Source organism: Hylobates moloch, unplaced genomic scaffold (genome assembly GCF_009828535.3).
Source record: "Hylobates moloch isolate HMO894 unplaced genomic scaffold, HMol_V3 SCAFFOLD_19, whole genome shotgun sequence".
NCBI classification, from domain to species: domain Eukaryota; kingdom Metazoa; phylum Chordata; class Mammalia; order Primates; family Hylobatidae; genus Hylobates; species Hylobates moloch.
In genome coordinates this window covers 34,900,537-34,923,807 of record NW_026652294.1, presented here as the reverse complement: position 1 = coordinate 34,923,807, position 23,271 = coordinate 34,900,537, and the positions used below count along the sequence as shown (strand labels likewise).

At 55.3% G+C, this 23,271-nt stretch overlaps 1 protein-coding gene across 2 annotated transcripts in view; it reads left to right on the top strand.

The window, feature by feature from the left end:
• CAMKK1 (calcium/calmodulin dependent protein kinase kinase 1) overlaps nucleotides 1–23,271 on the top strand; it is a 32,048-nt gene extending 8,777 nt beyond the window's left edge. The window contains exons 3-16 of one of the 2 annotated variants that reach the window (XM_032138318.2): nucleotides 362–409; nucleotides 851–904; nucleotides 1,308–1,359; nucleotides 1,614–1,747; nucleotides 2,223–2,259; nucleotides 3,140–3,161; nucleotides 4,354–4,442; nucleotides 8,298–8,497; nucleotides 11,305–11,358; nucleotides 12,394–12,467; nucleotides 14,131–14,218; nucleotides 14,445–14,573; nucleotides 17,235–17,338; nucleotides 21,958–23,271. In XM_032138318.2, the coding sequence (XP_031994209.1) occupies nucleotides 362–409; nucleotides 851–904; nucleotides 1,308–1,359; nucleotides 1,614–1,747; nucleotides 2,223–2,259; nucleotides 3,140–3,161; nucleotides 4,354–4,442; nucleotides 8,298–8,497; nucleotides 11,305–11,358; nucleotides 12,394–12,467; nucleotides 14,131–14,218; nucleotides 14,445–14,573; nucleotides 17,235–17,338; nucleotides 21,958–22,123 (1,251 nt within the window). In that variant the 3' untranslated portion in view covers nucleotides 22,124–23,271. Of the gene's footprint in view, nucleotides 1–361; nucleotides 410–850; nucleotides 905–1,307; nucleotides 1,360–1,613; nucleotides 1,748–2,222; nucleotides 2,260–3,139; nucleotides 3,162–4,353; nucleotides 4,443–8,297; nucleotides 8,498–11,304; nucleotides 11,359–12,393; nucleotides 12,468–14,130; nucleotides 14,219–14,444; nucleotides 14,574–17,234; nucleotides 17,339–21,280 lie in introns of both variants that reach the window. The other variant, XM_032138319.2, reaches the window with a different exon arrangement.

Here is a 23,271-nt window from a genome sequence, read left to right as displayed (position 1 = left end):
ATCTAGACCTTCTCATTCAGCTGCTTCTGGAAATAGTTGCTCATGGGTTTCTCATGGACTGGGGTCTCCCAGACTCCAGAATCCAGACAGGAATTAGCGTTTTCCCTTCACCACTGCATCTGGGGAACAAAGCACAGCCATGGCGTCACCATCCATGTTTTCAAACATGAGCCACGTCTTCTCGTCACATACGGGGGCGATGGCACCACCAACTTCCCCATCCAAACTCAAAAGCTTGGTGAGACCTGGGGGTCCGGGAGTGAGGGAACTGTGGCCAGAACTGGACCCGGAACGGGCTCTGGGGTAGGAGCAGTGCTGCCTCCGGACCCAGCTCCACCTGCTGCTCGCTCTCTCCCCATAGGACTGCGTGCAGCTGAACCAGTACAAGCTGCAGAGTGAGATTGGCAAGGTAGGAGTGGGCAGGCCGAGAGCAGTGGGGGCTTCGGGATTCTCTGCTTGGTGTTGTTCCTTCTCCTGTGTGGGAGGGAACGGGAGGCAGAGCCAGGCAAGTCCTAGCCTGGAGGTGAGGACAGTTTCGTGCCCTGTGGGAAATACCCAGGTACCCAGGGGGAGAGTGGAAGATGACTCCTGAGTCCTGACTCCCAGAGTTCTTGACAGTTGACAAGGAGAGACTGAGGGAGGCATGGAGCCGTGTTGAGCCAAGCAGGGGCAGTTACCAGTGCGCAGGAGTCCCCTCCCCATCTGCTACAATATTTGCCCGTGAGCCAGCTGGTGGGGGGAGGTGCAGATGGGGTGCAGGAGAGACCGGAGCTGCTCGGCTCCCCACCTCCTGAGCTGGTCTGGGAGGGGTTGCCCTGTCCAGGTGAGGCTGACTGATGCCTGTCTGCAGGGTGCCTACGGTGTGGTGAGGCTGGCCTACAACGAAAGCGAAGACAGACACTATGTGAGTCTGGGGATAGGAGGGAGGTGTTGCCCCAGCCAGGCCCTAAAAGGCTGAGGGGTGGGGCAGGAGTTGTGCTCAGAGATAGAGGACAGGGCTGCCTGAGAATGAGCTCCCTGTCCCTAGGGGTATGCAAAGGAATGAGCTTCCTAACCCTGGGGATATGCAAGCAGAGGCTGGATTCCTCGGAGGGGAGAGCTCCAGAAAGGCTAGCTGGGGGAATAAGGGGAAGGGCTAGGCTCAGATATGGCCACCCCCTAACCCCGCTTAACACATACCTGGGCCACACCCTCAGGACCAGTAGCAGATGTCCAGTGTGCCTCTCTGGACCTCAGTCCACATGTACCAGCCTGTTCTAGCCCCTGGTGGCCGCATACTAGTGACGCTTCTGTCCCTCCTTCCTTAGGCAATGAAAGTCCTTTCCAAAAAGAAGTTACTGAAGCAGTATGGCTTCCCACGTATGTATCTTCTGGTCCTGTCCCTGGGAGCTCCTAGCCTGGGAGGCAGAGGAGGAGACCTCGGTCCTGAGCTAATTTTGGCTAGGAATGGGGTAGAGAGGGAGATGGCGTGAGCAGAGGCCTGGGGATGGAATGTGCCTTGTGGGTTGGGACAAGACCATAGGTGTGCGAGACTCTTGCTTGAGACTGGTTTTGGGGCCACGGTGAGGCCCAGCCACCTGGAACAGGTGCTTGAGTTCTCTTCCTGGTCACAGGTCGCCCTCCCCCAAGAGGGTCCCAGGCTGCCCAGGGAGGACCAGCCAAGCCGCTGCTGCCCCTGGAGCGGGTGTACCAGGAGATTGCCATCCTGAAGAAGCTGGACCACGTGAATGTGGTCAAACTGATTGAGGTAGGGGGTGGTGGTGAGCAGGTGGGAACCAGCACCTGAGTCTCATGGGAGCCGCCTCTGGTGCTGGGGAGCCCCTAGCACAGACCCAGGGATCTTACCCAGGGAGCAGATATGGCTGAGGCCTCCCAGGACAGGGCCAGACTTGGGGTGGGGCTGCAGGGAGGCTTTGGGGGCCCAGCCTGGTCAGGGATGTTCCCAAGTTCCCACAGAGGGTGAGAGGCTGCCCCAGAGGCAAGAAGTGAGCCCCTCATTGCAGCAGGAGGGGAGGAAGGCTGGATGTCATGTGGCGGGCCAGGCTGGGGGTCGGTGACTCCTGAGGCCCCATCAGTCTGGCACGTGTACATTTCCTGCTCCATTGTTTGGGGTGCTTGCAGTGCATACTAAGGATTCTGGGGCTGGCAAGGACCAGGAGGCCTGGGACCTCCAACCCCGTGCCTCCTCAAGCCCCACCCCCATGTCTACTCCCTCTGACCAGGTCCTGGATGACCCAGCTGAGGACAACCTCTATTTGGGTGAGTGACCTGGCTCATTCCCACAGCAGCTCACTCAGGGCTGGCCCAAGGGCTCGCTTGGGACATGTATGACCTTCAGGTGGGCGGTGTAAATGCACTGACGTCCTGGGGACAGAAGAAAAACACACGTTCTGAAGCCCCGGGTTCCCTTGCCCAGCCCTGCAGAACCAGGCCCAGAATATCCAGTTAGATTCAACAAATAATTGCCAAGCCCCACTCCCTGCTTCCCTCTGAGCAGCAAGACAGTGGATCCACGTGGGCTGTGCGCTCAGGTAGATGCAGGAAGCAGGCCGCACGGGTTCCCAGACACTGCAGCTCTGTGCCTCAGTTTTCTCACCTATAAAACAGGGATACTAGTAGTATCTACCTCATAGGGTCGATGTGAAGAGTAAATGAGTAATTATTTGCAAAGCACATTCGTTATTATCTTTGTTAATAGTAATGTGATTATTTTAGTTCCTTGTGTCTGGTTCAGGGCTGGGCTTAGAGGAGGTCTCAGAAAATGGGGCAGAAGAAGAACTGGCTTAGGAATTAGAGGCTGAGGCTTTAGTCTCCACTCCCTACCCTACCTGCCTGTCTGCTATGACCTTTAGGAAAATTTCTGCCCCTTCTCTGTGCCTCAGTTTCCCCCTCTGTAAAAGGGCCCCATGCTGATGCTGATGGTTCTCACCTGGCACCTGAGGATCAGATGAGGCAGGTCCATAGCAGACCCCACTCTCATGCACTTATTTGCTCTGATATCCCAGGATCCCCTGTCCTGTCCCTGCCTCGAGTATGCCTGCATGCCTGCCCCCTCTCCTACCCTCCAGAACAGGGAGGGACCTTGGCATCGGCTGCTTTGCCAGCCAGCTACACCTTACCTTCTTGTCTTTTCTTTCAGTGTTTGACCTCCTGAGAAAGGGGTGAGTTCCCCGTCCTGATCAGGCAGGTCAATTCTCATCCAGGCCTTCCTTCCTTTCCCTCCCTGTGTCCCCAGCCCAAGGGTCAGCTACTCTAGGAGAAGTCAGAGACGGAGGCCCTGCCCTTAGGGGTAAATAAGAGACCAAGAGGACCATTCTTTGAAGGCTGATGGGGGTCAGTGAGGCTGAAATAGGCAGGGAGACCTCTGGAAAAGGGGACGGGTTTTGACCCAGGCCTTGAAGGACTAGGAAGATATGGATGGAGGAGAGGGGGAAGAAAGGAGTGTTTTTTAGGTACAAGTGTAGAGGTGGGACTCAACTCTTACCGGTATTCAAACCACAAAGGGTTTTTCAGCTTTCCAACAAGTCTGTGAATGGAGTGGGTGGGATTCCATTTGCTCCCATTTGTGAGAGGGAAAGCTGAGGACCAGAGAAGGTACGTGGCTTGCTTAAGGTCACACAGCGAGTCACTGATGGAACCCAGGCTTCCACATGTCTGCCCTATGCGGCTTTTCAGGGTATTTACAGAGCAGATGACATGGAATAACGAGCACGGGGCTGGGTGGTCCAGGACCCTCACTGCCAAGGCTTGAATGCAGGCTGCGGCTTGTCTCTTTGCCTGGGCGGCTCCCTACAGGCCAATTTGGGGAGAGGGACAGGGAGTGGTGTCCCTTTAAGACTTGGAGGCTTTCAAATGTTTTGACCTCTATCCAAAACAAGAAATATATATTTCTATTGCTATCCATATCTGTAACTAAAACCAAAGTTTTACAAAACAGCATATATCTTTACTACATGCAATATATTCTGATATATTCTACTTATTTAGGAAAAAAAAAAAGCAGTTGCCACCCACTAAATTGATTTCATGATCCTCTCTTGGGTCTGGATCCACGGTTTGAAACACAGTGCTCTAAATGGCATCTTTGCAATTGTTTGATTATAGACAATTAAGTACTTAGAAGAAGGAATATCAAGCCAATCAGAAATTAAGAGAAAGCTGATTTGAAATTATGATTGAAACGGGATACGTATGAGTATGTGTGCTTTACGTTTTTTATTATGTAGCAGAAAAAGCTAATATCTTGAGTTCTAGGGACTCATGTGGCACAGGTTTCCCGGGACGTCCCGACCGCCTGAATGGCCAGGTCCCCTGATTTCGGCTGAATGCCCCTCCCCACATCCTTCTCCATAGGCCCGTCATGGAAGTGCCCTGTGACAAGCCCTTCTCGGAGGAGCAAGCTCGCCTCTACCTACGGGACGTCATCCTGGGCCTCGAGTACTGTGAGTGCGGGGCAGCCTGCCCACCGGGGCTGAGGCTAGGGGATCTGGCAATCAGCAGAGCCCAGGTTGAGCAGGCTCTGAGCAGCTCCTGTCAGTCAGAGCTGGCCTGCCAATCAGCTTCAGTGGGAGTGGGGCATGCCCGTGTGGGCGGGGCCACAGGCCTCTTGGGGAGTGTGGGTGGGGGGTCGGTGGACTTCACTGGGCATGTGCCAGACAGATCCTTCGTCGTGTCTGGTCCTGTGGGTCTGAGCCCTGACTGTTCTGTATCTTTCTTCTGCTGAGTTCTTAGCCTAGCTTAGCATTGCCACGGGGCCTCAAGAGATGTGGGAAGGAAGGGATTTATGTCCAGCTGCTGGGGGAGAGTGTGTCCTGGCATGGGGCGGGGGGCATGGTGGCAGGGTGGGTTTACCTGTGAGGGGCCCTAGCCTGATAAGAGCTCAGGAGGGTGATGTGAGCTTGGCCTCTGTCTCATTTCATTCATTAGCTGCATTCACTTGCCTGGGGGCAGAGGGGTGAAAGACCCAGAGCTGGGTTCACGGCCTAGTGGGAGGGACAGGAATCTAGGCAGGCAGATCATATAGCGTGGTGCCTGCCAAGGCTGGGAGCCTAGAGGCTGTAGGAGTGCCCGGGGGGCTGGGGAAGTCTCCCTGAAGAGGCTACTTACGATTCGGGTCCTGAGGGATGAGTAGAGTTCCCTGCTCAGGTTTTGAGGGAAGGGGGCAGAAGACAGTGTGACCGGCATAGGCGTGTACTCTGAGTCTGGGGAGACGTGGAGTCTGGCTGAAGCCTCCAGTGGGCAGAGGAGGGCAGTGGTTAGTGAAAGATGCTGCTGGAAACACTGTCCAGGCCACAGCATGAGGGCTGGGAATGCCTCCCCTGAGGTCTTTGCTGACTTGATCCTGCCAGCTCTGTGAGGCCCTGAGAGCTTTAAGCATGGGGAGGGGTGATGGGATTTGTGCCTGAGAAAGCTCTGTCTGGCAGCTGTGTGGTGGCTGGATTGGAGTGTGTCATCGGAGGGTGAGAGGCAGCCAGCTGGCCAGGGAGGAGGCTGTTTCTGCAGCCCAAGTGACAGATGGTGAGGTCTGGATTAAGGCAGTGGCAGCGGGGTGGGGATAGGAAGGAGGTGGGGTGGTCAGCATGGGGTGACTTGCCGGTCTGGAGAGAGGAGAGCCCCTAGACACCTAGGGTCCTGGCCTGGGTTGGGGACCAGGGGAGATGCCCATCTCTAAAACCTTAGCTCACGCCTGTAGTCCCAGCACTTTGGGAGTCCGAGGTGGGTAGATCACCTGGGGTCAGGGGTTTGAGACCAGCCTGGCCAACGTGGCGAAACCCTGTCTCTACTACAAATACAAAAATTAGGCTTGTGTGGTGGCGGGCACCTGTAATCCCAGCTACTCGGGAGGCTGAGGCAGGAGAATCACTTGAACCTGGGAGGTAGAGGTTGCAGTGAGCCGAGATCACGCCATTGCACTCCAGCCTGAGTGACAAGAGCGAAACTCCATCTGAAAATAAATAAATAAATGCATACATATATACATACATACATAAAAATAAAAAATAAAATTTTAGCTTGGTTTCTTGGGAGCCTATTCTTTCCCTGGGGGAACAGGGTGGGGATCTGGCTGAGGTTTGACCTGCCGTGACAGAAACAGGACTGTCTTTATCCTGCTCGAGCCTCTCTTTGCCTTCAGATTAAGCATCTCTTTGCACATATGGGGAAACTGAGGCACACAGAGGGGAGGGCTTTGCAGAAAATCCCTACCAAGGGCCTATAGGCATGGGATGGGAAGGGGACATTTTACCCCTGGTATGGTCAGCAGCAGGCACAATCCTGTACCAGCTTTGGCTCCACCTCCTTCCTATTGTGGTCCCTTCTCTCCCCTGAAGTCCTGTTGTCTGCTATCCCCTAGCCTCCACAAAGAAATGAGTTTATCTTACCTGGTTCTTGGGTAAAGCCTCATCAGGACCCAGCTAATCACAGTGAAGGGCTTCCCTGGGGCAGAACGGTTAGCGCCAGGGGCTGGACAGGTGGATGAACAGAGGCACGAGGGTGCTGAAGACCTGCCTTGTGATTCTGGCCCCAAGAAGGGAGAGTTGAGGCTGCCCTGAGAGGGCTCGGTGGTCAGGGCGGCCAAGGCCTGGTTCTCAGTCGATGGGGGCAGGTGCGACGATGCAGGTGATGAGACGCAGTTGGATCTGGAATAGATGTGAGAAGCTGAGCTCACAGACCTTGCTGATGAGCAGAGTGTGGGGTCTCAGAAGAGGAGTTGAGGATGATCTTGAGGTTTTTGCCCTTTCACAGAATGGAAAAGAATGGGGAGCAGCAGGGGCTTTTTGTTTTGTTTTGTTTTTGTTGGTGGTGGGGGTTGCAGGCAGAGAAATCAAGTTCTGAATTAGACATGTTATTGCACTATGTTCAGATATACAGAGACATATATCGATGCCTAGCTGCCTAGTTATCTACCAAGATGTCTATTGGAAATCCATGTGGGTAAAGAGCTGAAGTTCAAGGGAGAGGCTAGGGTTTGAGAAAAGAACATGAGACCACTTTCCATGGTCAAATATCCACCCCCCTGAGCTTCTGTGCCCTGATGGGTGTGTGTCAGATTCCTCGTGTGTGCCTGGCTCATAGTAGGCAATCAAGAAAGTGCCACTGGTTTTATGGTTGTTGTTATATGGCACCCGCCCTCTCTGCCCCCAGCCTCCCTCTCCTCCTCTCCCTTCCCCTCTCTTCTCTCGCCTTCTCTCTTCCCTCGTCTCCAGCATCCTGGGGTCTGTTGGTCCAGGGGAAGGTATTTGCCAAGGAGGGAGCCCATAGCTCGATGGTTGTGGGATGGAGTCAGTGTCTCGCATGGCTGGGACCTTACCAGCCATGTCAGCTTGAGCCACCTGTCACTTCATGGTGGTGCTGGGCCCAGGAAGCAGGGCAGGCCTCCAGCCTATTAGGTCATTTCTGATTTGAGATTCAACCTACTATATGTGGCTGACCTTACACCCCAGCTGTGTCATCCTGCTCGTCCCAAGGCCTGGGATGCCATTCATCTCTGAAACCCCATCAGCCCATATCCCGAGGGCTGAGATGGTGCCTCTGTAGGATAGCAGAGTCCCTACAGTCTTACTCTCAGTCCCAGCAGCAGGGACATCTTTGCCTAGTCTGGGTGGGGGATGGAACTGGAGAAAGGTTTTGATGGGCTTTGGGCCTGCAGATGGCGCTCACAGGGAAGGGGCAGAGCTGGCCTAGGAAGAACTCTGCTCCCAGCTGGGCGCGGTGGCTCACGCCTGTAATCCCAGCACTTTGGGAGGCCGAGGCGGGTGGATCACCTGAGGTCAGGAGTTCCAGACCAGCCTGACCAGCACGGCGAAACCCCGTCTCTACTAAAAATACAAAAAGTAGCTGGGCGTGGTGGCAGACACCTGTAATCCCAACTACTCGGGAGGCTGAGGCAGGAGAATCGCTTGAACCTGGGAGGTGGAGGTTGCAGTGAGCCAAGATCGTGCCATTGCACTCCAGCCTGGGGGACAGAGCGAGACTCTGTCTCAAAAAAACAAAAACAAAAACAAAAAAAACAGCAACTCTCCTGCCCTAGTCTCCTCTGACCTCCCCACTCAGCAGCAGGTCCCTTGTTTGTCATGGAGAGGGCGGTGGACTTGGAATCAAAGACTCCTAAGATTCCAGTCCTGGCTCTGCTGCTCACAGCCTGGGCTCAGTGTCTGCACCTGCATGGAGAAGATGGCCTTGACATCCTCTTCCCAGGTCGTCACCTGGCCGGCATCCCTGGCTGGGCAAGGACGGGTGTGGGGTCCTGGCCAGTGGTGCCCAGGCCAGCGCTCGGCTCAAGCTCCCCTTCTCTACAGTGCACTTCCAGAAGATCGTCCACAGGGACATCAAGCCATCCAACCTGCTCCTGGGGGATGATGGGCACGTGAAGATCGCCGACTTTGGCGTCAGCAACCAGTTTGAGGGGAACGACGCTCAGCTATCCAGCACGGCCGGGACCCCAGCGTTCATGGCCCCCGAGGCTATTTCTGATTCCGGCCAGAGCTTCAGTGGCAAGGTGACTCGCAGGCCCTGGGCCAGGCTGGGGTTCAAGTTGGGGATGTAATAGCTTGCTGCGGGGGCCCGGTTTCTAACCTGAGGGTGCCAGGGTCCTTGTGTCTAGGGAGTGACATATTTGCCTCTTCCTTGGAGTCTGACAAACTCCGCACCTTTGACCTTCTCCTGTTTTCCAGCAAAGTGGTCCCAAATCTCCCTTGCAGATATTTACTGTTGGTTGCTCTGTGCTGGGTTCTGGACCGGGCTGTGGAAGAGGCAGAGACAAAGAGAACCCTGTTTCCTGCCCTCTGGATGGTTTCGGGGGAAGTTGGGGGTCCCCGCAGATCTTGGGACATGGCAGGATTTGAACTGGCCCTTGAAGAATGGGGAGGATCTGAGCCAGACCTGGAGCCTAGAGAATAAACCAGAGAACAGAGGGGCTCAGGGTGGGCGGCAGAGGGCAAACGGCCTGGGAGTTTGGGCTTTCTCCTGAGTGACAGAAGCATAGGCAAAGTCGTCTGAACAAGAGGTTACACAGTCTGGCTCAGCTCCCTGGGCACATGGCTGTTTCACCTGTGGAGTGCCAACCACCCCACTGCCAGGGAGGCTGTGGGTGAGAGGCATTTGGACACGTGTGAGTAACCAGGAAAGAGGTCAGGAGGCCGGGCACATGCCTGTAATCCCAGTGCTTTGGGAGGCCAAGGCGGGTCTCTTAAGGCTAGGAATTTGAGACGAGCCTGGGCAACACAGCAAGACTCCATTTCTACAAAAAAATGAAAACATTAGCCAGGTGTGGTCATGCGCACCTGTAGTCCCGGTTACTCGGGAGGCTGAAGTGGGAGGATCGCTTGAGTCCAGGAGTTGGGGGCTGTAGTGAACTGTGATCACACCACTGCACTCTAGCCTGAGCGACTGAGCGAGACCTTGTTTCTAAGAAAGAAAGAAAGAGGTTGGGGATGTTGATAAAGATTTTTTGGCCGGGCGCGGTGGCTCACGCTTGTAATCCCAGCACTTTGGGAGGCCGAGGCGGGCGGATCACGAGATCAGGAGATTGAGACCACGGTGAAACCCCGTCTCTACTAAAAATACAAAAAAATAAGCCGGGCGTGGTGGTGGGCGCCTGTAGTCCCAGCTACTCGGAGAGGCTGAGGCAGGAGAATGGCGTGAACCCAGGAGGCGGAGGTTGCAGTGAGCTGAGATTGCGCCACTGCACTCCAGCCTGGGCGACAGAGCAAGACTCCGTCTCAAAAAAAAAAATAAATAAATAAAAATAAAAATAAATAAGATTTTTTGAAATGTTTTATTTTCATATAATTCTAAATTTACAGAAAAGTTGGAAGAATAGTACAAAGAAATCCCATATATCTTTTTACCCAGATTCACCAGTTATTGACATTTTGTCCCACTGGCTTTTTTATCATCTTTTTCTATGTATCTGTATTCATACTACATTTTTCTGAGCCATTTGAAAGTTACACTGAAGGTATTATGCCCCTTTATCACTAAATACATTAGTGGATATTTCTTAAGAACAGGGACATCCTCTTAAATAACCTCAATACAATGATTAAAATTAGAAAATTCATCACTGATAAGACTTATATATAGGCTGGGCATGGTGGCTCACGCCTGTAATCCCAGCCCTTTGGGAGGCCAAGGCGGGTGGATCACCTGAGGTCAGGAGTTTGAGACCAGCCTGGCCAACATGGTGAAACCCTGTCTTTACTAAAAAATACAAAAATTAGCTGGGCATGGTGGCAGGAACCTGTAATTCCAGCTACTTGGGAGGCCGAGGCAGGAGAATCGTTCAAACCCAGGAGGCAGAGGTTGCAGTGAGCTGAGATCATGCCATTGCACTCCAGCCTAGGGGACAGAGCGAGACTCTGCCTGAAAAAAAAAAAAAAAAAAAAAAAAGACATATATAATCCACAGACCTTATTTAAATGTTATCAGTTGTCCTGATACTGTCCTTCATAGCTTCTTCTTTTTCTGGTCCTGGAATCCAATCCGGGGCCACTTGCTGCATTTGCTTTCTTGTCTGTGGTGTCCTTTCATCTGGAAGAGGGCCTTGGCCTTCCTTTGTCTTTCCTGATCTTGACATTTTTGAAGAGAACCAGCCTGTTATTTTGTAGAATGTTGTCAGTTTGCATTCGTCTGGTGTTCCCTGATTGGATTCAGATGATGCATCTGGGACAGGGATATGTAGGTAGAGACTGAGAATCATTCGCGTAAGCAGGAAAGTGGAAACCAGAAGAGGTGGCGTTCCGGGCGGAAGGTAGAGAGAGCACACATTGTAGTCCGGGGCGCGGGGAGGCCTGGGGGTGCTTGGGAGCCCGGAGGAGTTGTTGCAGTGGCAGTGGACGAGGGTGTGAGTGGACAGGGCCTCTGTGTGGGCAGGGGCTGCTTGCAATATCAGGGAGAAGGTGGATTATGAGGAGAAGGGATGACTCCTTGAAGCCCGAGCTGGTTTAGTGAGCAGAAGTTCCACATATACCATCATTCCTTGGGTGCATCTGTGACACGGGAGCGGCCCATGTGACCCTCTGGATGAAGGAGGTTTTGTACCTGTTGAGTTGGAAACATACCTGGTTAGAGCCTGTCCCAAGGAGACTGAGAACCCCTGGAGGGTGGAGGCCTTGTTCTGGCCGCCCCTGTGTCCTCAGCACTCAGCACGGGCCCAGCATCGAGCAAGCACCGGGGAGTGTTTGTCGAGTGAGTACATGACAGAGGAAGGAGGTTCCCTGCAGGCCTCTCCTGCAGACCGCTGGAGCTGGGTGGGCAGAGGTGGCTGTGCCTGTTGGGGACTGATGTGGGCATGTTTCTTTCCAGGCCTTGGATGTGTGGGCCACTGGCGTCACATTGTACTGCTTTGTCTATGGGAAGGTGAGTGCCGGGGATGCCAGCAGAGCTGGGGCAGGTCCAGTGAGGCGGGCACGGGCGACGGATGCAGGCTCTTCCTTTCTGTCCTTAAGTAAAGTGGCTTTTGAAAGAGCCCACCTGTCTCAGAGAAGGCTGAGAGAGAGAAGAGGCTTTTTCTGTCTTTCTCTGGTCCCCTGCGGAGGGATTCTTGCAAAGGAGTCACAGGACAGCAGACACCCAAGGGGAGGTGCTGACGGTGGTGTTGCCACCACCCCAGCCAGAGTGCTCCCCGTCCCTCTGTCCCTTGACGCCATTCACTTATTGAGCCACGTGTTCACTCCCTTGCTCATTCATTCGACAAATTGTCCTTCACCCTTACCCTGGCTGAGGCTGGACCCTGGGGACACCCAACGCTGACGTAACAGTGATCCCGGCCGGGCGCGGTGGCTCAAGCCTGTAATCCCAGCACTTTGGGAGGCCGAGGTGGGTGGATCACGAGATCAGGAGATCAAGACCATCCTGGCTAACATGGTGAAACCCCGTCTCTACTAAATATACAAAAAAAAAAAAAAAATTAGCTGGGCGTGGTGGCGGGCGCCTGTATTCCCAGCTACTTGGGAGGCTGAGGCAGGAGAATGGCGTGAACCCAGGGGGCGGAGCTTGCAGTGAGCTGAGATTGCGCCACTGCACTCCAGCCTGGGCAACAGAGCAAGACTCTGTCTCAAAAAAAAAAAAAAAAATACTGATCCCTACCCTCAGGTGCTCAGGGGCAAGTTTCAGTGAATGTTTCCCAAGTCCAGGCCTGGGTGAGGCCTGGCCAAGGGGGTAATGGTGGGTGGGTGACCAGCCTGGTGTTCCCTCAGCAGCTCATTCATTCAGTCAACATTTGTTGAACATTTGCAGTGTGCCAGGCCCTAAACAATGAGTTGAGGTCCTTCTCATGTAATGGGAGCCCAGAGCTGCCCCCTATCCCTGCCCCAACCAAAGGAGGGGGGCTGGTCCCCTGGCACAGGTCAAGGCCCTGGACCCACATCCTTTGTCTGCCTCTCCACCCCACAGTGCCCATTCATCGACGATTTCATCCTGGCCCTCCACAGGAAGATCAAGAATGAACCCGTGGTGTTTCCTGAGGAGTGAGTTGTCCACCCAGGGGACCAAGGGGGCTACCACCCACTCCTGGTGTCTGAGTTTTAGCAGAGCTTTTGCCCTTTGAGGACCCCACCCCAGCCTGCAGATATGAAGGTGGCAGTGCTGTTCCTTGGGAGGGACCCCTGAATAGATGGACGGGTGGGACTCTGGAGCCAAGGGTCTCCGCGACGTCACTGTATGGATGGGAACCCTGAGATCCAGGGATGACCACAGGCATCATTCACACCACTCCTTCACCGCAGGCCTGCCTGGGGTCAGTGGCGCCAGCCCCACCCAGCCCCTGGACTCAAGGGGAACTTCTCCTTCCACCACTCAGGATCGGGGAGCTTCAAGATGCCAGTGCGTGCTCCCCATTTCACAGATGGGAAAGAAGACGCTCTGAAGGAGAGCGGTCAGGGGGCTGCGACTCAAGCCACTCCTCCCCACTCCTCCCATCGTGACTGACGTCTCTGAGCATAGCAGGGATGTCAGGGAGGCCTCTTGCTCATGCACGGTTCGCCTCATGATGGTTTGGCCACTGTGGCAGCCACAGCCTGAGCTCCCTGGCTCCTCTTTTCAGGAGTGCATTTCAGGAGTGAAATGGAGGCCCAGTGTGGTGGCTCACGCCTGTAATCCCAGCACTTTGGGAGGCCGAGGTGGGCAGATCCCCTGAGGTTATGCGTTAGAGACCAGCCTGGCCAACATGGTGAAACCCTCTCTCTGCTAAAAATACAAAAATTAGCCAGGCGTGGTGGTGCACATCTGTAGTCCCAGCTACTCGGGAGGCTGAAGCACGAAAATTGCTTGAACCCGGGAGGCAGAGGTTGCAGTGAGCCTGGGCAACACAGCAAGACTCTGTCTCCAAAAAAAAGAAGAAGAAAGAAACTGAAGGCCGGGTGCGGTGGCTCACGCCTGTAATCCCAGCACTTTGGGAGGCCGAGGCGGGCGGATCACGAGGTCAGGAGATCGAGATCATCCTGGCTAACACGGTGAAACCCCATCTCTACTAAAAATACAAAAAATTAGCCGGGTGCAGTGGCAGGCGCCTGTAGTCCCAGCTACTCAGGAGGCTGAGGCAGGAGAATGGTGTGAACCCGGGAGGCGGAGCTTGCAGTGAGCTGAGATCGCGCCACTGCACTGCAGCCTGGGTGACAGAGCGAGACTCCGTCTCAAAAAAAAAAAAAAAGAAGCCTGGGGTTTGGGCAGAGAGAGTTGGGGCTGATGTGGCGCTGAGGGGGCTGCTCCCTCCCATCTGAGTCTCCCATCTCTGCCTGCACTCTTCTGGCTGGCACTGTGCCAGCCTGCTAACCTCCCTGGGCCTCAGTTTCCTCCTCTGTCAAATGAGAGAGGATCTTCTCTGGGTGTAGAAAAGGATGAGGTGGTGAGTGGGACTGAAGCCCCTGGTGTTCCATAAAGCGACTCTCCTCACCATCTTTGCTACCCAGTGGGGTGTCCAGCACCCATGGAAGTCTGTTTGTGCCTCTGTCCTGGAGGGAGACTTTACCCCCTGCTCAGGAAAGCCTCTCCAAGCACTTGTTGTGAAATTCCCGCCTGCTGTCCGGAACTCAGTCTTCCCATCCAAGGGATGAGGGTTTCGGGAGGAGAGGTGGACGGGAAGGGGTCCTCGTCAGTGGTCCCACCCTCCTCTCCTTCCTTCGCCCTCTCCAGGCCAGAAATCAGCGAGGAGCTGAAGGACCTCATCCTGAGGATGCTAGACAAGAATCCTGAGACAAGAATTGGGGTGCCAGACATCAAGGTCGGGGAACTGGAGGTCTTGGGCTGGACTGGGCTGGGACACAGAAAACAGGCGTCAGTCTCCCTTTCTGGAGAGAGGGACACCAGGATGCATGTGTGTTGGGTTTTAGTCTGTGGACTTTGGACCCCTCCAGGTAATTCTGGTAAAGGTCTAGAGTCCTTTGCTGACTGAGTGTCTGCCTATGGCCTGACCTCTCCCCCTCTCCCTGCCCTCCCGGCCCCGACAGTTGCACCCTTGGGTGACCAAGAACGGGGAGGAGCCCCTTCCTTCGGAGGAGGAGCACTGCAGCGTGGTGGAGGTGACTGAGGAGGAGGTGAAGAACTCGGTCAGGCTCATCCCCAGCTGGACCACGGTGGTAAGAGGGCCAGGGTAGACGCTCCCTTGTCCTGGAGGGCCTGGGGGGCCTGAGCCTTGCTCTGTGCCTAGCTCCTTGCGGGGACAGAGGCCTGCCTGGCCAGCCAGCTGTGATCCTGGGCCACTGGAGCCGCCATTCTGCTGGAGGCCAATGGAGAAGGAGGTCTTGTGGTCGGGAGACCAGGAGGCTTGGTGAGGAGAGTGCCTGATTTGAAGAAATACCGGGTGTGGGGCTGGGCGTGGTGGCTCACGCCTGTAATCCCAGCACTTTGGGAGGCCGAGGTGGGCGGATCATGAGGTCAGGAGATCGAGACCATCCTGGCTAATACGGTGAAACCCCGTCTCTACTAAAAATACAAAAAAATTAGCCAGGCGTGGTGGCGGGCGCCTGTAGTCCCAGCTACTCGGGAGGCCGAGGCAGGAGAATCGCTTGAACCTGGGAGGTGAAGGTTGTAGTGAGCTGAGATCATGCTATTGCACTCCAGCCTGGGTGACAGAACGGAAGCATTTCCTTCCCTCCAGATAGTTACTGAGCTTCCGTTCTGCAGGCACTGCACAAGGTGCCGAGGACAAGGCAGGGGAACGGCCTGGGCAGCCTTTGGATTGGAGAAGTGGCCCCAAAGCCCATGTATCAGGCAGCGCCTGTGTCTCCCCCAGAGCCGGCATGTCAGACGGCGCCTGCATCTCCCCCAGAGCCCGCGTATCAGTTAGAGGGCGCCTGCGTCTCCCCCAGTGCCCGCTGACATTTCAGTTTTGCTCCTCTTCCTCTGCTCAGCTTCTGTGTTGGTGCTTGGAAGTGATTCACGTAGTCCCTGGTGGCCACTTGGGGCCACTGAGAGCCCTGCCCTGCCCCTGCCTGAGAGTCGAGTGAGTGAGGGCAAGCACAAGGCCAGGAGCCAGAGCCGGGGCCACTGCCGTTGGCGGGGCCTGTCCTTGCACTTTATCCCCCTCTGCAGGGTCCCGGCCCAGCTAGGACCAGCTGGCTGAATCCCTGCCCCCTATGCTTACTTGGCTCTGTGGGGTCCCTGGAACCAGGCAACTCCCACGGGGTCCCCAGGACCGCTTCCCTGCTCTTAGCCACCATCTCCTCTCTCCCAGACCACTGGAAGAAGCTCCCACGCTGTACCTTGCTTCTGCTCTCACTCCCCGTCCCCCTGGTCAATGCTCAACTCGGCACCCAGCATGGTCCTGGTGGCATGAGTGTGTCACCTCCCAGCTCAGAGCCTACTTCTCACTTGGGCTGCTGTGTCCCTCAGAATCAGACCTCCAGCCTGTGCCCCGCCACCCGCCCTGTTTTTCTGCAGGGCTCCTGCCCCGTCCCCCCATCATGCACTCGGCTCTGGCCACATGCCATGGAAGGGGCTGCCCAAGAGCCTTTAGATTTCGCTTCCCTCTGCCTGCGGAGCCCCACCCGTGATGGCCACGGGACTCGCTCCCTCACTTTGGCTTTTTACGCCAGGGTCCCCTCCTAGAGAGAAGCGAGCCTTCCCTGACCCTGTAGCTTCAGGCTCCCCTGCGTCACACCTCATCGCCATTCCCTTGTTTTATTTTTTTCCTTTCCACTTACTGACATACATATTTTACTGATTTTTCTTCTTTACTTATCGCCTGTCTCCCCCAACTAGAATATAAACTGTATGATGGCTGGGTGCAGTGGCTCACGCCTGTAATCCCAGCACTTTGGGAGGCCAAGGCAGGAGGATCACTTGAGGTCAGGAGTTTGAGACCAGCCTGGCCAACATGGTGAAGCCATGTCTCTTCTAAAAATACAAAAAATTAGCCGGGTGTGGTAGATGCCTGTAATCCCAGCTATTCAGGAGGCTGAGGCAGAAGGATCATTTGAACCCAGGAGGCAGAGGTTGCAGTGAGCCGAGATTGTGCCACTGCACTCCAGCCCTGGGCAACAAGAGTGAAACTCCGTCTGAAAAAAAAAAAAAAAAAAGGCTATATGGCTATATGAGGGCAAGAATTTTGGCCTCAGTGTGGCCCCAGTGCCTAGAGTAGTGTCCAGCACACGGTAGGCAGCCAGTGGTGACCAGTGTTGACAGGATGGATGGAGACAAGCGAGTGAGTGAAGGGACTGGCAAGCGTGCCGCTGGCTCTTTGCATGCGTGTGAGTCGGCGTGTCTGTGGGCAGGGCATGGAACCGTCCTTGTCACGGAGGAGGGACAAAGGCAGAGAGCCAGGCTGCGGCAGCTGCTCCCCTCCTGGCAGCCCCACTGGCTCGGCCACCGGCTGCGGCTCAGCCGCTTCCCGGGCCGCCCTGCAGTAGCATCTTGGCATCCTCTCTGCGGCCGGAAGGTGGGAAGGATGGCACAGCATCCCTCCATGGCATTGCTGCCGTAGCGAGAAGGTATCTTCTAATGGACTCCCACTTCCAGCCCTGGCCCTCCCCACTCTTTCAGCCTGGCCTCTCGGACCCTTCATGGGCTGGTCCCAGCCCCCTCCTCATGCACCAGCGGCACCCAGCTCCTCACCATTCCAGGAATTGGCCCCCAGCCGCCGGCCCCCTGTGTTCTTGCCCCTGCCATTTCATGCTGTGCTGACTGAAATGGGACCCGCATTGCGGCCCCCTTGGCAGCTGCTCTCGGGGAATCGGAGCAGAGGCTCCATGTCTGGGAGCCTGGGGCCTGTGCTCCTCACGCCGCCGTGTTCTCCTCAGATCCTGGTGAAGTCCATGCTGAGGAAGCGTTCCTTTGGGAACCCGTTTGAGCCCCAAGCACGGAGGGAAGAGCGATCCATGTCTGCTCCAGGAAACCTACTGGTGTAAGTACTGGTGGGCCGGGGCCTGCCGGGCACTCCCTGGAGTTGGGTGGGGAGGCCTGAGGCCCATCCTCCCACTCTCAGTGTCGCTGGGCCGAGGCCAGAGCCTGGGGACTTGGCCAGGTCTCGGAGTTGGCCCCATTTGCATCTCTGTCCCCAAGGTTAGTCGGGGCTAGAAGGGACCTTTTGGGCCCAGCCCTTGCTTCATTCCTGGGGCCAGCATCCCTCACACACACACTTCCAGGGATGAGGAGCTCACGCAGCCCCTCCATGGGACAGGAAGACCCTTCTTCCATGAAGCTTGATGTCACTCTCTCACTGGGTCCAGCCCCTCTGGGGTTTCAAATCTGCGGCCCCCTCAGCCCTTGGCAGCCTGGCAGGGGTTTGCAGACAGGCTGATGTTGGCTTCCTGTAGGAGGCTGGCGGGCTGTAGAGGAGGGGTGCTGGCCCCTCTGCCTCACCCTGGGGACTGTCGGCTGCTCTCCCAAGTGGCCCAGGCTGCCTGCAGCCATTGCTGGGGCTCTGCGCCCAGTCAGCGCTTTGTGAGTGCTTGTCTGGTGAATAAGCAGGGACAGGCTGGCCGGTGGACCGCGGGAGAGGAACCCGCATTTACCGAGGGCTCCCTATGGTGAGCCACGCCTGTGGGTTCACCACCTCCTAGGAGGGTCCAGCAAAGCAGCTCCCCAAGCCTGTGCGCCTCATCCTCAGCAGTTCCACCTTCTTCCACTATAATAAAAGCCAGTCTGGGATGCTAACAAGGCCTGTGCTGGAGTTTGTACACAAACTTGCAGAGAGAAAACCGGCGGGGTCCTGAACCACAGCGTGGTCCTGGGACAGCCACTGCCTTCCTCTGGCCCCGGAGGGAAGCTTCGGGGAAGGGGCTGGTGGGAGTTGTTTGCCCCACCCCAGCCTGCTCTGTGTGGAAGGCGCACTCCCCAGAGGGGTGAGTGCCACGTGCTGTCTGGGTGCCTTGGCTTCACGCTGTCATCTGATCTGTCCAGGACCACCATGTTGGTTTCCCGTGAGGCCTCCCTCTCGTAAGAGAGCCCTTCAGAAGGGTCGGGTCCCCTCAGAGTGGACAAGCTGACATCTGCTCCCTGCTGGAGGTCGCTTGCACCCAGGGAGAGCCTCATAATGAGGTGGGGGGCCTGGGAGAGGCCTGGAGGTCCCAACTGCAGCTTTTCTATCATCTCTTCAGTGAGGTGGTTGCGGTTGGGGGAGGATTCTCTGAGCTCATCCAGGAATGTAGGCCCCTGATGCTGGAATTGTGCTTAGTGTAGGGGTTTTGGGCGGGGGGCGCATATATAATTTGGCATCCAAATGGGGACTTTTTTTTTTTTTTTTTTGAGACGGAGTTTCACTCTGTCACCCTGGCTGGAGTGGAGTGCAGTGGCATGATCTCGGCTCACTGCAACCTCTACCCTCTGGGTTCAAATGATTCTCCTTCCTCAGCCTCCTGAGTAGCTGGGAATACAGGCGCCTGCCACCGTGCCCGGCTAATTTTTTGTATTTTTAGTAGAGATGGGGTTTCACCATCTTGGCCAGGCTGGTCTTGAACTCCTGACCTCGTGATCCACCCGCCTTGGCCTCCCAAAGTGCTGGGATTACAGGCATGAGCCACTGCACCCGGCCAAATGGGGACATTTTTGAGAGTAAAAGGGGAAGCCATTAATAATTATGCCAGCACGGCCGGGCGCAGTGGCTCACGCCTGTAATCCCAGCACTTTGGGAGGCCGAGGCAGGCAGATCACAGGGTCAGGAGATCGAGACCATCCTGGCTAACACGGTGAAACCCCGTCTCTACTAAAAATACAAAAAATCAGCTGGGCGTGGTGGCGGGCGCCTGTAGTCCCAGCTACTCAGGAGGCTGAGGCAGGAGAATGGCGTGAACCCGGGAGGCGGAGCTTGCAGTGAGCCGAGATCACACCACTGCACTCCAGCCTGGGCGACAGAGCGAGACTCCGTCTCAAAAAATAATAATTATTATGCCAGCACGGTGGCTCATGCCTATAATCCCAGCATTTTGGGAGGCCAAGGCAGGATTGCTTGAGGCCAGGAGTTCAAGACCAGCCTGGACAACATAGCAAGACCCCATCTCTAAAAAAAAAAAAAAATTAGCCGGGCGTGGTGGTGGACGCCTATAGTCCCAGCTACTCAGGAGGCTGAGGTAGGAGGATTGCTTGAGTCTGGGAGGTGGAGGTTGCGGTGAGCTGAGATTGCACCACTGTACTCCAGCCTGGGTGACAGAGCCAGACCCTGTCTCAAAAAAAAAAATAATAATAATAATAATAATAATAATTATGCCAGGACAACAGGTGGACACCTGGTCCTTCTGACTCAGAGCCTGTGGTCCAGCACCCCCTAGTGGCGGAACAAGCCAGACACAGGATAAAGATACATTTAGTGCCTAGATTGTGCCTGGCAAACAGTGACAAGATGGGGCTTACTACTTTCCAGCTATAAAATTCTAGAATTCTGTGACCCAAGTTTAATTTAGGGTAGAGCTTTTTTAAAAAAAATAGAGATGGAGTCTTGCCACGTTGCCCAGGCTGGACTTAAACTCCTGGCCTCAAGCAATTTGCCCACCTTGGCCTCTGAAAGTGCTAGGATTACAGGCATGAGCCACCACACCCAGCCTCCAGGTTTAACTTTGAAAGAAGATTTTACCTCATCATCAAGTCCCAATATTTATCCTTGATAGGCTGTTTTGGTTTGTTGGTTTGTTTGTTTTGAGATGGAGTTTTGCTCTTGTTGCCCAGGCTGGAGGGCAGTGGCGCAAACTCAACTCACTGCAATCTCCACCTCTCACATTCAAGCAGTTCTGCCTCAGCCTCCCAAGTAGCTGGGATTACAGGTGCATGCCACCACCACACCGGCTAATTTTTGTATTTTTATTAGAGACGGGATTTCACCATGTTGGTCAGGCTGGTCTCAAACTCCCGACATCAGGTGATCTGCCCACCTCAGCCTCCCAAAGTGCTGGGATTACAGGCGTGAGCCACTGTGCCCAGCCATAGAGTTTTTTATACTTTGGGATAATTGTAGAAGCTCCGTAGTACAGTTAAGTGGGGTTGGTCCTTTTTAAAGACATCAAAACCCATTTACTGGTTATTTTAAAAAGAGACATTTTGGGAGGAAAATTAGATATAGAAATCTGTTGAATATGTGACAGAATCCCAAGACTGATAGATGGACTCTGCCCTGTGAACAAGGCAAAGAAAAATGCAAAATGAAAGCCTCTCTACCCAGATCTGCTGGGGGCTGACTGAGGTCAACACAGAAGGCCCTCAGGCCAGGCACGGTGGCTCACGCCTGTAATCCCAACACTTTAGGAGGCTGAGGTGGATGGATCACTTGAGCCCAGGAGTTTGAGACCAGCCTGGGCAACATGGGGAAACCCTGTTTTTATAGAGATAAAAAAATACAAAAATTAGCTGGGCGTGGTGGCATGTGCCTGTAGTCTCAGCTACTCAGGAGGCTGAGGTGGGAGGATCGCTTGAGCCTGGGAGGCAGAGATTGCAATGAGCTGAGATTGCACCACTGCACTCCAGCCTGCGCGACAGAGCGAGACCCTGTCTCAACAACAACAACAAAACCACACACACGGAGAGAAGGCCCTTGACGAGGCTGATAGTCAGAGGATGTAGGGAAGTCAGCTGGGTCAGACCGCGAGCGGCCCCGGAGGCTGTGCTGGGAGGTTTAGACTTCATCTCTGGTCAATGGGGGGCCACGGAGGCATTGTGGGCTGAGGCCGGGGGCTGGGAGGGCGGCAAGGAGCGACTGCCGTGATGTAGGGAGGCCAGAGGGAGGCCAAGCTTGGGGCAGTGGGTGAAGAGGGCTTTGAGAGATCGTAGGATTCAGATTCCTGGGTGTGTGAGGGAGAGTGTCTCCCTGAGTGCATATTCTGACCCTGAGGTCCCTCTGTCCCTGGTGTCCTCTGAACAGGAAAGAAGGGTGTGGCGAAGGGGGCAAGAGCCCAGAGCTCCCAGGCGTCCAGGAAGACGAGGCTGCATCCTGAGCCCCTGCATGCACCCAGGGCCACCCGGCAGCACACTCATCCCGCGCCTCCAGAGGCCCACCACCCTCATGCAACAGCCGCCCCCGCGGGCAGGGGGCCGGGGACTGCAGCCCCACTCCCGCCCCTCCCCCATCGTGCTGCATGACCTCCACGCACGCACGTCCAGGGACAGACTGGAATGTATGTCATTTGGGGTCTTGGGGGCAGGGCTCCCACGAGGCCATCCTCCTCTTCTTGGCCCTCCTTGGCCTGACCCATTCTGTGGGGAAACCAGGTGCCCATGGAGCCTCAGAAACGCCACCTGGCTGGTTGGCATGGCCCGGGGAAGGAGGCAGAGGCAAGAGATCAAGATGGCAGGTGGAGGCCTGGCTTACTGCAACTGAAGAGACCTCCCGCTGGGGCCGGGCAGGCCTGGCTCAGCTGCCACAGGCATATGGTGGAGAGGGGGGTACCCTGCCCACCTTGGGGTGGTGGTGCCAGAGCTCTTGTCTACTCAGATGCTGGTATGGGGGCTCGGACCCCTCACTGGGGAGAGGGCCAGTGTTGGAGAATTCTGATTCCTTTTTTGTTGTCTTTTACTTTTGTTTTTAACCTGGGGGTTCAGGGGAGAGGCCCTGCTGGGGAGCATCTCACGAGCTTTCGTACAGCTTCCATGGTTCCCAGCACACCCCACCATTATTTGGCAGTCAAGTGGATGGAACTCACTTTCCTGGACTGTGTTTCGCATTCAGCGTTTTCTGGAAAGTGGACTGAACAGAATCAAGCTCTGAGCAGAGGCCGAAGCGGAAGCACCACATCGTCCCTGCCCATCTCCCTCCCTTGATGATGCCCCAGAGCTGAGGCTGGAGAAGACACCAGGGCTGACTTTTACCGAGGGCCATGGACGCGACAGGCCTGTGGCCCTGCGCATGCTGAAATAACCGGAACCCAGCCTCTCATCCTACACTGGCCTACCCATCTGGCCCCAAGAGCTGCACTCACATTCCTACGACGAAGGACAAACTGTCCAGGTTGGAGGGATCACGAGACACAGAACCTGGAGGGGTATGCTCACCGGCAGGTGGCCTCTGCGGCAGTTGCCTCACCCTGAGGACATGAGCAGTCAGCCTGCTCAGAGCGGGGGTGCTGGAGTGCGTGCAGACACAGCTTTTCTGGAGCAGCCTTCACCTTCTCTCTGGGATCAGTGTCTGGCTGGCCGGCGTGGCATTTGCTGACCGAATGCTCATAGAGATTGACCCCCACAGGGAAATCACACAGGACTCGGACACTGCCCTGGAAACATGGATGGACAAGGGATTTTGGCCACAGGTGTGGGTTTCCTGTTGGAGGAGGGCTTATTTGGAGAAGGGAGGCTGGCTGGGGGAGACACCTGCATCCCGCTGCATCTCCGCGCCCGTGGGTGCATGTCACGCCTCCACGCGCACACGCATGCGCGTGCCCATCTGCTGCACACAGCTCACTCATATGTCCTGCACTGGTACATGCGTCTGTAATACAGTTTCTATGTCTATTTAAGGCTAGGAGCCGAATGTGCCCCATTGTCAATGGGTCCACGTTTCTCCCCGGCTCCTCTGTGCTAAGGCAGTGTGGCCCAGGGCTTAAAAAGTTACTCGGTACTGTTTTTAAGAACACTTTTATAGAGTTAGTGGAAGGCAAGTTAAGAGCCAATCACTGATCCCCAAGGGTTTCTTGAGCATCTCCGAGCGTCTGGTTTGGGGGGACCACGTCAATCGGACCCACCCTTGGAAAGCTCGGGTGGGCCCAGTTGGGATGCTCACCCCGTCACTGAGGGTTTTGGTTGGCATCGTTGTTTTTGAATGTAGCACAAGCGATGAGCAAACTCTATAAGAGTGTTTTAAAAATTAACTTCCCAGGAAGTGAGTTAAAAACAATAAAAGCCCTTTCTTGAGTTAAAAAA